The sequence below is a fragment of the Podarcis erhardii genome, assembly GCF_964252035.2.
Source record: "Podarcis erhardii genome assembly, chromosome: 3".
Lineage (NCBI taxonomy): Eukaryota > Metazoa > Chordata > Lepidosauria > Squamata > Lacertidae > Podarcis > Podarcis erhardii.
In genome coordinates this window covers 73,873,346-73,886,837 of record NC_138507.1, presented here as the reverse complement: position 1 = coordinate 73,886,837, position 13,492 = coordinate 73,873,346, and the positions used below count along the sequence as shown (strand labels likewise).

General features: G+C 38.0%; 1 protein-coding gene across 17 annotated transcripts in view; it reads right to left on the bottom strand.

Annotated features, from left to right (window-relative positions):
- AFDN (afadin, adherens junction formation factor) overlaps window positions 1–13,492 on the bottom strand; it is a 90,385-nt gene continuing 76,893 nt past the window's right edge. For 8 of the 17 annotated variants that reach the window (XM_081855792.1, XM_081855788.1, XM_081855787.1 and 5 more), the window contains 5 exons: window positions 13,118–13,153; window positions 9,828–9,962; window positions 7,065–7,578; window positions 3,917–3,998; window positions 1–2,138 (listed from right to left, as the gene is read on the bottom strand). In XM_081855792.1, coding sequence (XP_081711918.1) covers window positions 1,994–2,138; window positions 3,917–3,998; window positions 7,065–7,578; window positions 9,828–9,962; window positions 13,118–13,153 — 912 coding nt within the window. In that variant the 3' untranslated portion in view covers window positions 1–1,993. The remainder of the gene's footprint in view (window positions 2,139–3,916; window positions 3,999–7,064; window positions 7,579–9,827; window positions 9,963–13,117; window positions 13,154–13,492) is intronic. The other 9 variants (XM_081855793.1, XM_081855780.1, XM_081855783.1 and 6 more) reach the window with 5 other exon arrangements.

The window sequence follows — 13,492 nt, the reverse complement described above, 5'->3', positions numbered from 1 at the left end:
TTATGCAGTGCAAAGTTAAATACAATACAAAGTTTATTAAAAATAGGTTGCAAGTGAAATACAGTAGAAATGGGAAACTACAGCAGTTTTGATGTTTCTTTTTTTTCATAATAATGCACAGACAGTTATGAAAAGCACTTTTACTCATATTCACATGTGGCCTGAATGCCCAGTAGCAGTCAAATCCACTCCACGGTAAGTGATATTTCCTTGCTTAGGTTCTAGCAGCAACAGTATTCCAGCCACAGATTATCTAGTGTTCTCAAGATAAATTGGGGGAGGCTTGCTTTTCCTGATTAACAGATATAGCAAGCATGCAAATCCTTCATTAACACTTTCAACCAATTTCATCTCCTACTTCATATTTAACAGGTGAACGGTAAAAGCACACTTTCAAATAAGAAACCTGAAATATGTAAAAAAAAATATTTACACTCGAATTTTAATATCATTAACTTGCATTTATTTATCATACAACTCTTATTAAAAGTGATTTCTAAGGCAGTGAAAGTCTACCCTCTGCATTTGGAAGTGTGCATAATTCCCTAAATATATATTTATAAGATAACATATTATACAGAAAAATCATCTAAAACCCAATTAAGGGCTTTATCAAATAGAAAATTTGCTTAGAATCACAATATAATATATTGTTTTAAACATCACACAATGAGAAACAAACTCTAATGAGGTCCTTATTCTCAACATCAGCCATACAGGAACAGTGGGAGAAAAAAAGATTTCAACTGCTTAAAAATTAAATAATGCTGCAATAGTGTGAAAGATAGCTTGAACTGCCAATATTTTCTACAATATATAGAAAGAGGATGCTAGTAAACCAAAGGCTGCTTGACTAGCACTTCTCAACATGAAAGACCAAGTGATGTGCTGCCAGGCCACTGCAGTAAAACTATTTTTGGCAGACAATACTTTCATGTTTCTCATCACAGTAATAGTAACCATGTCCCTCTGCAAGTAGTACTTAATATGCTATCTATTAGTACTGGAAATCTTCTAGTCCTTTTAACATCTAACTTTGGTTTTGTCTCAGCTACAACGGGAGCTACCAGAAGAAACTTATTCCCTATTGCTTAAGTCTGGAATTTCTACATAGTTTTAAAACACTGTATTCTCAATCTACACGTACACACACACACACACACACACACACACACACACACACACCATTCCTATGCGTCCATCTATATTTTACCAATCTCTTCCTTCAGCTCTTACCAAGGATTTCACAACTCAAGTTTTAAAAGTGGTTTACAGCTCAAGTGTAGTGATGAAGGAAGAAGAGCTGGAAAATCCAGGGTGCAGGTTTTATCACATCACTGGACTGCCACCAATATAAATCAAGTCAAGTATTTCATGTCCCCGTAACTGTATGAATATAGAGATATCACTCTGTGTCTAATGATTAAATGTGCTAACACAGCCCTTTTAGTTTCAGAGTATTCAATTCTGTTTTTACTGCAAGAGAATATCCAAGGAAACCCAGACTCGAACCACAAGTTTTCAGTGATATGCTAGTAAACTGTTTACCACCTCATACTTTGAATCAAACAATCTAGAGTGCAAGAAGCCAGTGCAGAGTTTAGTTTAGGCAGTTCAAGCTATAGCCACTTTTTCTGTTTAGCAGCTAACAAAGTATTTTTTGTAAGACAAGGAAGCAACAATTCTTCAGTAAGTGTGACCCAGGACCTTTGCAGAAGTAGTTAAACCCTCAAAGAAAGGAAAGGGTGTGGAGAAAGGACATAATGACACTTGATTCATATAATTAAAATACATTTTACAGTGCTTTCATTGTATAAACACAAGCTCTTGGGGAAAAAATGTTTTTCTTGCTATTGCAACATATCTAAATCTCAACCATCCAGATGTTGAGATTCCATCTCAATTGTCAGAGGACACTTCTTCCTTCTTGAACAGCCCCTTCCCTAGTCCCACAGATATTCTTCGGATTATGTTTCATAAGGTGCCTTTAATCCTATTTTGTGTTTAATTCATTTTCCAATTCCATTAATTTCCTAGATGCCTTAACTTTGTTGGACACATCCTGACCCTGGGAAAAGAGTCTCTGACGTTCCCGAAAAGTCAAGTTTTCTGGTGCACCAGGTAAATCTGCATCTTGACTGCAAAGAAAAAAAATCTCAATGTTACAGAAGTATTACATTGCCAGAAATCTAGATGCTTTGCATATTTTTTAGCTGGGGTCTGCAATCACTTGCATATGTATTTGTAAATCCCATAGAAATAAAAGAAGCCTATTTCCAAGTAAACCAGATTAGGATTGGGTTGTTAGTCTTTACTTTTGCACGGACAATTTTGTCCACGTTGTATCAGATTATGTACAAATGTCAGTGCTGTTGTAAAGACTGCTACAATGTTTTATACAAAATTAGTTCATACTTTAGATTATTGTTATTATTGTTGTTGTTATTATTGTTATTAAAAATTCTATACTTCATCCAAAGATCACAGGGTGGCTTATAATATAAAAACACAATAATACATAGTATAGCGACAAAAACAAACAAACCAATGACCCTCTCCAGAGTTTAAAAGTCCATAGATATCCCTGTTCAGATAGGGACAGAGTTGGGCCACCAGCTGAAGCTGGTGAAAGGAACTCAGCACCACTGAGGCCACCGGAGCCTCAAGTGGAAGCAATGGAACAGGAGGAACTCCCAAGCTATGAAACTCGCTACTTCAAAGGGAGTATAACCCCTTTAAGAGCAGGCAATCTCCCATCCATCTGGCCAAGGAACAGTGCCTCAGTATTATGCGGACTGAGCTTCAGTTTGTTGGCTCTCATCCAGTCCATTACCAAGGCAAGACAACGGTCCAACACATCCACTGCCACATCTGCAGATGTAGTAAAGTAGGGCTGTGTTTCATCAGCATATTCCTGACAATGTACCGTACTCCAAAGCTCCAGATGTCCCCAGTCAGTTGCTTCATATAGATGTTAAACAGCATGAGGGTTAAAATGGAACCCTGAGAAACCCCCACATTGAAGGCTCCACAGGACTGAAGCACACTACGCAAGTATTGCTCTCTGGAAGAGACCATCTAAGTAGGACCAGAACCACAAAGCGGTGCCACCCACCCCTAACTGGGATAGCTGCTGCAGAAAGATAACATGATCAATGGTATCAAAAGCTGCTGAAAGGTCACTCTCCCAACCGATATCATCATACAGGGCAAAAAAACAGGGCCTAAAACCCAAATGAAATGGATCTAGAAAATAAGTTTCCTCCAAAAGTGCCTGGATCTGGTCTGTGACTATCCCACTCAAGAACCTTGGCCCAAGAAGGTGAGACTGGCCACTGGCTTGTAATTACTTAAGATTTTCTGAATTCAGGGAAGGTTTCTTGAGGAATGATTTTACCACGGTCTCCTTTTTCCTTTTGTAGTGAGGCTGTGGACACAGGCCGTCTTATCTTTTGACAAATGTATGGTTGTTTACACCTGCCTGTCTTGAGAGACAATGGAGTGCGCCCCTGGGGGTGAAGTCAAACCACTACATTAGCAGCACTCAAATTACCTCTTTGGGGGAGCAAACCTGGGCAGTGTGTGTGGAGTTCCTGGCCTGCCCAGATGACAAGAACCCCCCTTTCAGCCTCACTGATTTGGTCCAAAGGAAAGCAGAGCAATACCAGCTTAGCTGCAGGGGTTGCTATGTTTTATGGCAATGCAACTTTATATTTAGTTCTTACACATAAATGTATAGCATTTAGAAAATGTCAGGCATTCTCTAAGTTTCAAATAATAATTTCCTTTAACAGGAGGGACTACAAAGTTTATGTTCAAACGCTTTTGAGACTTCAACTATCTAATATTCAAACCAAGATTACATAAACTGCTTACATACATTCACCATTATTATTTAAGGCATTTTTCATTTCACCTTTTTGCTTTTTTCTCTCTCAGGTCCCGGAAGGGTTCATGTGGGCCTGCAATTGCTCCAGTAGATCCAGTGTAGTTTGAGCCTTATGCAAGAAAAAGTACAAGGCCAAATGAAATATCTGTTCAGTGCCACAAGGCAATATTACTCCCCACCACCACAAACACACACAAAGCTGCAGTGCTTTTTCGATAGAGTAAGATGGCTCAATCTGTGCTTTCTATCCTTTAAGATGATTCAAAGCATACACTTCTCTCTTGATTACTAAAATGAAAGACATATCCTACTAAAACAAATAATTGTCAAATGCTTTTGCCTTAAGACTTTACTTTTTAAATAAGATTGTGATAAAATCAAATCAAATGCACATTTGAATGATCATCACAAAGCAACAAAATCAACTAAGAATTCCAGATTGAAATGTGGAAATTCAGTATGCAGTTAGACTGCTTAAACCCCAATTAAGCTTACGAATTTAAGCATCCTGTGGTGCAAGATTATTATCTCTCCAGTTTCAAGGGAGGGCAAAGAACTAGAATTATTGCTTTTTTGTGCTTAAATATTACCCACTGACCAGCTTTATGACATATAAGAATATATTCTTTTCTGGTATTCTAAGGCTGCAAAATTATTTAGTAATTTTATAGAATATATTCAGAGATGGGGAATTTGTCCTATCTTTCTCTAAGTTTCTATATGTTTTACAGCACTGCACCTTTATATTTAGTTCTCACACATAAAATTCCCACAAAGTAGACTGATGTTCTCCAAAGGCCACAAGACAAAACACATAATTTATATGTGAAATATCAACACCATGCCCACATTTTAAGGTCTCCCTCACTTTTGCTTTTTGTTCTGTTAAGAAAAACACTAGAGTCGCCACAAATCCTTGTCCGTTTTCCACTGATATTTTTTTAAGTCTCTTGATAATCTGTGTTGTGTCTTGTGAGCCTTAATCTACACAAAAACAAATGCATGCTCCTTCCAATAGTATTTTTAATTCAACTCTATAGATTCTCCAATAAACTAAGAATGCAGTCTGAATAAAAATTCAGAGAATCCACCATGCATGTTAACTAAATATTTATAACAAACAATTATTCTGTCCTCTGCCAAATTTTAAAGCCAAAAAACTTTTTTTTTTCAATGTTGAAAGATCTGCACAGCAGAAAAATGCACCTAACCTACATTTGTATATTTAGTCAAGGCTGATCAAGCTTTATTCCCAAATTTGTGACCACCAATGTTTGAAGTGATTCCAAATGATCCAGTGGAAGGAGCTTAAGAACTGGAGTTTTGCAGAAGCACAATTTGCCATATGTTAGTAGTGTTCATTAAAGGACAGAAATGTGTTAGTGAGATGGTGAGATGACAAGCTGTATAGTGAATTCTTCATTTGTGCAAAGAGCTTTGTATTTTATGCAGGCAGTATTGACTAAACATTTAAGAGAAATGTGTGACCTGTTTTATAGGCTTTTAAAAATGTGCTGAAATGAAGGTGAAGAATATTACATAGCATTCCTCAGTATTACCAAAATGTACCCACATTTATTTGTATCTTAAAATGTGATGCTAGTAGTTTATTGGAAGATGTAGCTGCCTCTCACAAATATGAAAAGGGTTGGGTAAGGATTAAGATTAGCAGTATTTTTTGGAACAACTATGTTGTGCTACACTGACTCCCTGTCAACCATTAGAAAAAGATGGCCACCAACTGACCACTTTCAGGCTGAAATTAAGTATTTATATGTACACTATAATATTGAAACAAATTTTATTCTGGAACTTGGCAACTGATCATTTGCATGAATTAAATTACTCAAGCAGATGTGTTCAGTTTTTGTTAAATTAGTACCAGTAGAGGAAGTACAAAAAAGTACTTTAATAATTCATTTTTATTAAATGGCATCAGGGCTGGAATACTGTATCCCTCATTTTGGCAAATATTATATCTACCTATTTGTTAATTAAGTTTGCACTCAACTCTTACAGTGTATGTGGTAGGTGAGCGCTGTGTAACATAAATAGAGACAGGTGTGGTGGCTACATAGCAATATAGTAACCAGTTCACATAAATTGGAGGTTCAAAAATAGGTTTCCTATTGGTACTCAAAGAAGTACATAACATCAGTGAGTGTGTTTCTATTTTGGGTTACTGCTATTATAACATTAAAAGCAATTGAAGAAGCCTTGCTGGCCTCCTGCGTCTCACTACGCATGGTGGTTTAAAGGGCAAAACATTCAGAGAGCCCCGCTTACCAAAATTAAATTGGGAGAATACCTAGAAAAGTAAGAGTTTTAATAAATTGGTTTTCCTCTTCCTAATTATCAAAAGCTAAACCAACCACACCCTTCTGTCAGTGTGGCACCCCAATTCTTTTACACTAGAATTGTCGTGCTCTGCAGATAATGGAACTATTTTCTGCCAAGGTTATTAGGTTTATTCATTTATGCTAATGAGAATAAAGTCAGGAAAAGTAACTTATGGGAGAAAGTTAGGGAGGAAGCACTAGAAATGGAAAAATAGGCTTCTGCTTCAACTCTAGGCAACCAGTGCTAGAAGCATCAATATATGCTTATTGATATTGCTTGTAAGTTAATTTACCTCTCCCCCCCTGAATTTTCAAATATACACCTAACATTTCAAATACTGTTGTTGGGTAGTATACTCTTAAAGCCATTTGCACATGAGATACATGCCAAATAAGCAGAAGGAAAACATCTTCCCATTATTAACAAACCAGACACACATGTCCTATTATCATGAGAAACATGTGGCTCAGAAATGTGAAAGCACCATGGACCCAGTGAAAATCAGAAACAGTAGCTGAAAAGAGATACAGAACAAAAGCCAAAACCAACAGTACTTTTAGCTGGTTGGATAGGGATTTTTTTCAATAAAAAAAATCACTTTGCTTTCATTATATGAAAGTAGGAATTACAGAGAGTTTGGTAAGAAAACGGAAAGACCACACACATTTAAAAATAGGATTTACAGTAGCACATCAGCACTGAAGTCGGACCACCATGCTTAGGACAGTGATCAAGTGAGATATAATCATGAAGTGATTTTGTTCAGAACACCATAGCGGGAAATGTGGAGAGAGTTTCATACAGAAAAGATTCTTAATTAAAATTTTGCGTCTACCTTTTGAGCTGCTGGGATTGATGAAACTCGGTTTGTTTGGTAGGGGAGGGGGCTGGCTCGTTTTGAAAGCAGTACTGTTGGCATTGACTGAGGATGGCTGGAATGAGTTGGAAAGAAATATGCCATCTGAGGCTGGGCGTGGCTGGCGTGAGGGCTGCTTTGGCTTAAGGCTGGCAGGAGGAAGGTCACCATAAGACTTTCTTGTACTGGAGTACTTATCCTGACCTGCTGCTAGACAGGAGTCCTCCTCCTCCTCATCATTGTATGAAACAAACTTGGCAGTATAAAGCGTATCTGGGGAGAGGACCTGTGTTTTGAGGTAAGAGGTGTTTCGCTGAGGTGGGGGAGGAGGAGCATTAGATGAAGGGGGCAAGGGTGGGAATTCATATTCCCGTGGAAGCGGAGGTCTGTACAGACCAGGCTCATCGGGCTCCAGCAATCTCCGATCTGCCTCATCATGCTGACGGCGCCTTTCAGCTTCCAAGCGATTGTAATATTCTTCTTCTTGTCGCCTCTGTGGGCCCAAAGGAAACAAATGGTCAAACAAACGTTGGAGAAGGCCATTTTTATACCAACAAAATAAAACTCAGTTACAATTTCGTCTCTTATACCCAGTAAATTTGCAATGCTTACTATTATACATTATTTACAAGCTTCTTCAAATGTCGAGTAATCTTTGCACTTAAGACATGGTATATATTTTCACAGAGAAAATTAAACTTAAACATTACCAAACATTGCATAGAGTTTAAAGGAACGGTGCACACATAAGGCTAAATACAACTGATGTAGAATTCTACCTTGCTTTTAATGAGAAGAAAACCAATAGCTCACAAATGTTTACCCATCCTTTTCAAGTTAGCACTTTAAAATTGTATTGACACTCATTGTTTTGACAGTATACTGCTCTAGAAATTAGGTATTGCTCTACCCTGTCAATTCTATAGAGCTTCTTGCACTGTATTTTAAGGTGTGTGAAGCACTGTATATACAGTACAACTTCTTTGAATTTAAATGATTGAACAGATATTACTCTCTTATTCAAGCTGATACTGAAGGAAAGTAGTATTTCCTGTCTCTAATGACAAATAACAAACTGAACATATATTCAAGATAGAGTGAAAGTTAATGCCAAACTTTAACTTGCACATACGTACCAGACCAATGAAAACAAACATTATGATTCAGTTTACCATTCAACTGATAGTGAGAAGTTTTATACTTAATGAGCTTTGTTACCTGCATCCTCTTAAGAGACAATCCACACAATGGACTGAGGACCTGGCAAGAGCCCATACCCCTTTATTCCTTTCTAATTAAAAAATCCCCTATCTCCCTCAATTATTCTTTGGAACAGTAAAGGGAGCCATTGAAGAAGTGCTATTCAACCATGGTTCAATTTTACATCTGTCCATTGCTAACCATAGTTAACTACAAGGCCGGTTCAGTGAACGTTTTTTGAGATGGGAAAGAGTTGTTCATATAGAAGAAGAAGAAGAAGAAGAAGAAGAAGAAGAAGAAGAAGAAGAAGAGTAGTAGTTTGGATTTGATATCCCGCCTTTCACTCCCTTTAAGGAGTCTTAAAGCGGCTAACATTCTCCTTTCCCTTCCTCCCCCACAACAAACACTCTGTGAGGTGAGTGGGGCTGAGAGACTTCAGAGAAGTGTGACTGGCCCAAGGTCACCCAGCAGCTGCATGTGGAGGAGTGGAGACGCGAACCCGGTTCCCCAGATTACGAGACTACCGCTCTTAACCACTACACCACACTGGCTCTCATAAGTAGGGATTCAGCCTACTTCCTAAATCATGGTTGTTACATCTGCACTGCTCCTTATGAGATTGTTGCTAACAGCTCAAAATTTTTAATCAGTGAAACTACACGGTTAAGGATCCTGCGAGCTATGGTGAGAATGGCCCAACAAGATTCTGAATCATATTGGCAGTGGGTGGTTATGGAGAACTTGCACACAAGAGGGAGGTGAAAGGTGAAGAAAAGAGCACCTATGTGCCTTTCGCATGGAATTCTACAACTTCATACCTTGCCTGATGGCTCTTCCCTCCTTTGAAAAGCTTTAAAATATTTTTTATCTTAATTTTTAAATCATTTTAAACCTTTTTGCCACTTTCATTCTTTTGTCCTAACCACCTGGACTGAATTTCATCTTGAATCTCTCTCATTGTACTAAATATTCAACAACCTTGTACACTGGTACCTCTGGATGCGAACAGGATCCGTTCCAGAGCCCCGTTTGCATCCTGAGTAGAACGCAACCCGCGTCTGCTGCGATTCGCCGCTTCTGCGCATGACGTCATTTTCAGCATCTGCGCATGCGCAAGTGGCAAAACCCGGAAGTAACGCGTTCCGTTACTTCCAGGTTATGCTCCGCGGCGACCCAGAAGCAATGGAACGTGTCACTTCCAGGTCGCCGCGGAGTGTAACCTGAAAACGCTCAACCTGAAGCATATTTAACTTGAGATATGACTGTAATATATTTATTTCTGCACTTGTCCTATATATCTTGCCATTTATTAAGCCTGCCAATGGGGGTCTGCTTACTGGTTTTAGCTAGCATATAGCATCCAATACTTGTTAAGCACTATAAAAGTAGCAAGCAATGCAGTAACTCTCAAGGTTTATGCGCATAGAGCCAACCTGTTCTACAGTAGCATAAAATAGGGTGTCCATCCACCATTCACTAAAAATTGAATTCTTAGCAGTCAAGCATACAAAGATTTTTTGCTCCACTCAAGGGGGTCATAACCTTTTGTTCAGCCTCTCGCTTTGTCCGCTCCTCCTCTTGGCGCCGGCGCTCTTCTTCTTGCCTAGCCCTGTCTTCTGCTTCCCTTTTACGCATTTCTTCCAACTGCTGCTGCCGTCTACGCTCTTCATCCTGTAGCTAACAAAGATCTGTCTTCAATTTATTTTCCCAAATAAGGGCAAATGAATCCTCGGGACAGAAATTCTGACGAGAAAATCTTGGTTTGTTCATTTTTTAAAAACCCATAGTCCAACACAGGTGTTATTTTGTCACTGCTAAAGCAGAAAATTTTGGTCATGGGATGAGGATCAGTATTTCATCTTAAAACTCTGGAAAATTACTACTGTTTTTTACTGAGAGAAAAGAAATGTGCAGAGGAATTTCTTTTCTTCCCCCTGTCCCTAGAGAACATGCATGTTTCTTCTCCACAGTTTAACTTCAGTCATTTGTGAAGGTTGTTAATGTGATGCCCTTCAGGTGTCATTATACTACAACTGCCATCAACCCCAGGCAGCATGGCCACAATTAGGCATGATGGGAGTTGAAGTCCAACAGCATCTGGAGAGCAACACTTTGGCTACATCTGTGGGAAGGGAATGCAAGCAACTTACACCTATACCATTACATTGCTGTGATGGCTGGATGTTTGCAGCATCTCCCCACACAAACAAACATCTAATGTGGGGCAAGTTTCTGCTCCCCACTAAAGAAGATACCAAAGGTCCATGCTGGAGAGCACAATGATACAAACACAAGAAGAACCTGGCACTTGCTGGTTTTTACTCGTTTGCAATGGTGAAATTCTTAGAGCTAATCTCAGTTCGAAATCAACATCTCTTTATGAAATTGCTGGTCCACTTGAAAGCAGAACATAAGGACAGGGGAAAATTAGGACTTTTAAATCAATGTGAATTTGGAAGGTTCAAAAGGCACACAAATGCTGTAGTGATCATCATCGTAATGTCAATATCTATACCACCCTTCATCAAAAGATCTCAGGGCAGTGTACAGTATTAGAAACACATTACAAAACACCAATGGTTAAAACATAATAAAACATAGTAAAAAGCATACTGACAGGCACCTAATAGTAAAATAAACATAATACTAATAGTCCTCTCCCCCACACTTTTACAGGCCACAGATTATTTAATAGCCATAGGCCTGGGTAAAGAGGAATTTGCCTGGTGTCTAAAGACATGTAATGATGGCACTAGAAGAGCCTCTCTGGAGAGAGCATTCCACAACTGAGGAGCCACCACAGAAAAGGCCCATTCTCTCTATATATTTATTATATATAATAATTCAAAAAATTCCCTCTCAACTTTTTCATCCCCTAATTTCACCTCAATTTAAACCAGGGATTGCTACACTATGGTCTACCAGATGTTGCTGGATTACACCTCCATCAGCCTCGGCCAGTGTGGCTAATGGGTACAAGTGATGGGAGCTGCAATTCAACAACATCTGGAGCACAGAAGATTAGCAACCCCTTTCCTGAAGTGCTGATGAGCTAACTGAATGAGCAGTGAAATACATTTATAGTGTAAATGTAGATGTGTACAATATTTTGGTAAATCTATCTCTTTCCTCTCACTTGCCTGCCCCCTCTCCAACTGGTCTGTGGGTCAGCAGGCATAGAGTGTTGGAGGGAAGGTTTGCTTCTAGCTCTACTCAGCTTTTGAAAATGACACTAATCCTACTAAAAAACCCAGCTATGTACTTTACAGTGTAAATTAGGAAAAAAAACTTGTTAAAAAAACAAGAATTACATGTGTTTGTCCACCAGGTATGCAAGTCAAAAGGCAAAGATCCCTTTGCCCATTTAGTTTTTAAAAATGGCACTAGAATCGATCTGGCCTTGACAGCCTGCCCAAGTGAATAGCTATTTAGAGTAATATATTTGGTTCTTCTTGACATTGCATAAGGATTTCCATACTGAAGGAACCATTTGCAGTCATTTAACATGGAAAAAATCATGTGAATAAAGTGCATGGTAAGTGCAAAAGTATTCACTCATGTTCAAGGAGGGCCTATTTCTGTACAACAGATCATCTTACATTACTGGGAAGATTTTACAGAAGTAAAATGATTTCAGAAAGTGTCCTTGAAGAGATATGTGGATATTATCTAGTTAAGAACCTGTCAGAAAATTTCATGAAAGAATAAAGGAGAACTACTGGACTATGTCCCACACTGCTGAAGAGACTCAAATTGTGAATGTCAAAATGTCAAAGTGGTGTTACTCTAAAGAGAAGCTTCAAGAGAAATTAAATGGGATAGGGAGACAAAAGTTTTTAACTATAATTCTATTTTATATCCTTCATCTCTTCCCTTTAAATATGTGGAGTGACATAGGTTAGATTGTGTTCAAAAATCCAGAAACAGAAAATTTTCTATAGCTTGAGAGTTATTTTAACATCTATACACTGGTTTTGTTTGAGGAAAAATAAAAATAAAAAATGCAGGTGAAAGGAAACTACAATGTGCCAACCAGATCACAAGCTGTATCACAGGGCAAAGAGAAGTAAGAAATGATCAGGTGATCAGGGTACAGAGAACCTCATTTCTGCCTCATAAAACAGCTATATATCATGGGAAGCCTGCTGAGATGCATAGTTCTGTCTATATTATAATACTGTTAGCTTCTGACACAATATTGCTACTTACTAGCAGCATATCCCTTACTGATCAACTAAGGGGTTATTTTTATATAGATATTTAGAATAATTATAAATGAGTTCCAAACTTTTTACTTCAAGGTAGCATTCCAAAAAGCAAAGCGCTAAAGCAAATAGTTTCTAGGAAATTAATGTGAATGCCAAACTATCCATTATGGGAGTAAGAAACAATAAATGGTTTAGAAGTTGAATATTGAAATGGTTAGAATAAATTTAATTAAATCTATGGTTTGCGGGACATGGGAGTAACAACAATAAAAAAGAAGGGAGCCATTCAGTCCCAGCTACATATAATGTTTATCAAAGCTAAGGGTTATTTTTGGAAAATGTTAGATATATTATTCCTATAAATGGTCGGACACAGCTGCAAACAATTCAAAGATGCAAACAGAACACAACTTTTAAAGAATAAAGGCAGGAGTGGGGAAAAGCTAGGAACATACCTCAAGCAACGGCTGTGTGCTTGCTTAAAGCCCTTTAACACATTACACCCTGCCATAAAGCACTTAGAAAGCAATATCCAATGCATATTGGATCATTATTAATTAAAAAGAAGAAAAGGATAAAAAGCAGTAAGAAAAAGGCATTGAAGAGAAAGAAATAAGAACATACCAAATCTAGAACAGAGATTGCTGGCATAGCAGTCTGCTGCAGGTAGTAAGAGAAGGAAAAAGAAAGATGCTCAGTGAAAATAAGGATAAATTTAGATTTGCACTATGCCAAAAGCACTTTGATTTGTTACTACAGCTGTATAAAAGGAAAAATGAAAAGCACTGTTTGATAAGCTAATGTGGAAATGGTGAACATGTCTAAATAAATCAGTAAAAAATAGTTTTAAAAAGCAAGTTATTTCTGTAAACTGTGTCCTTTAAGATAGAACACACAGTCCATCTGTAAGTGGATAAAGAGCTATACAATTTTTATTGCAAAAACCACAGCCAATTAGTTACCTCATTTTAAAAATATTTGGTTATTAGAGATGGGGGA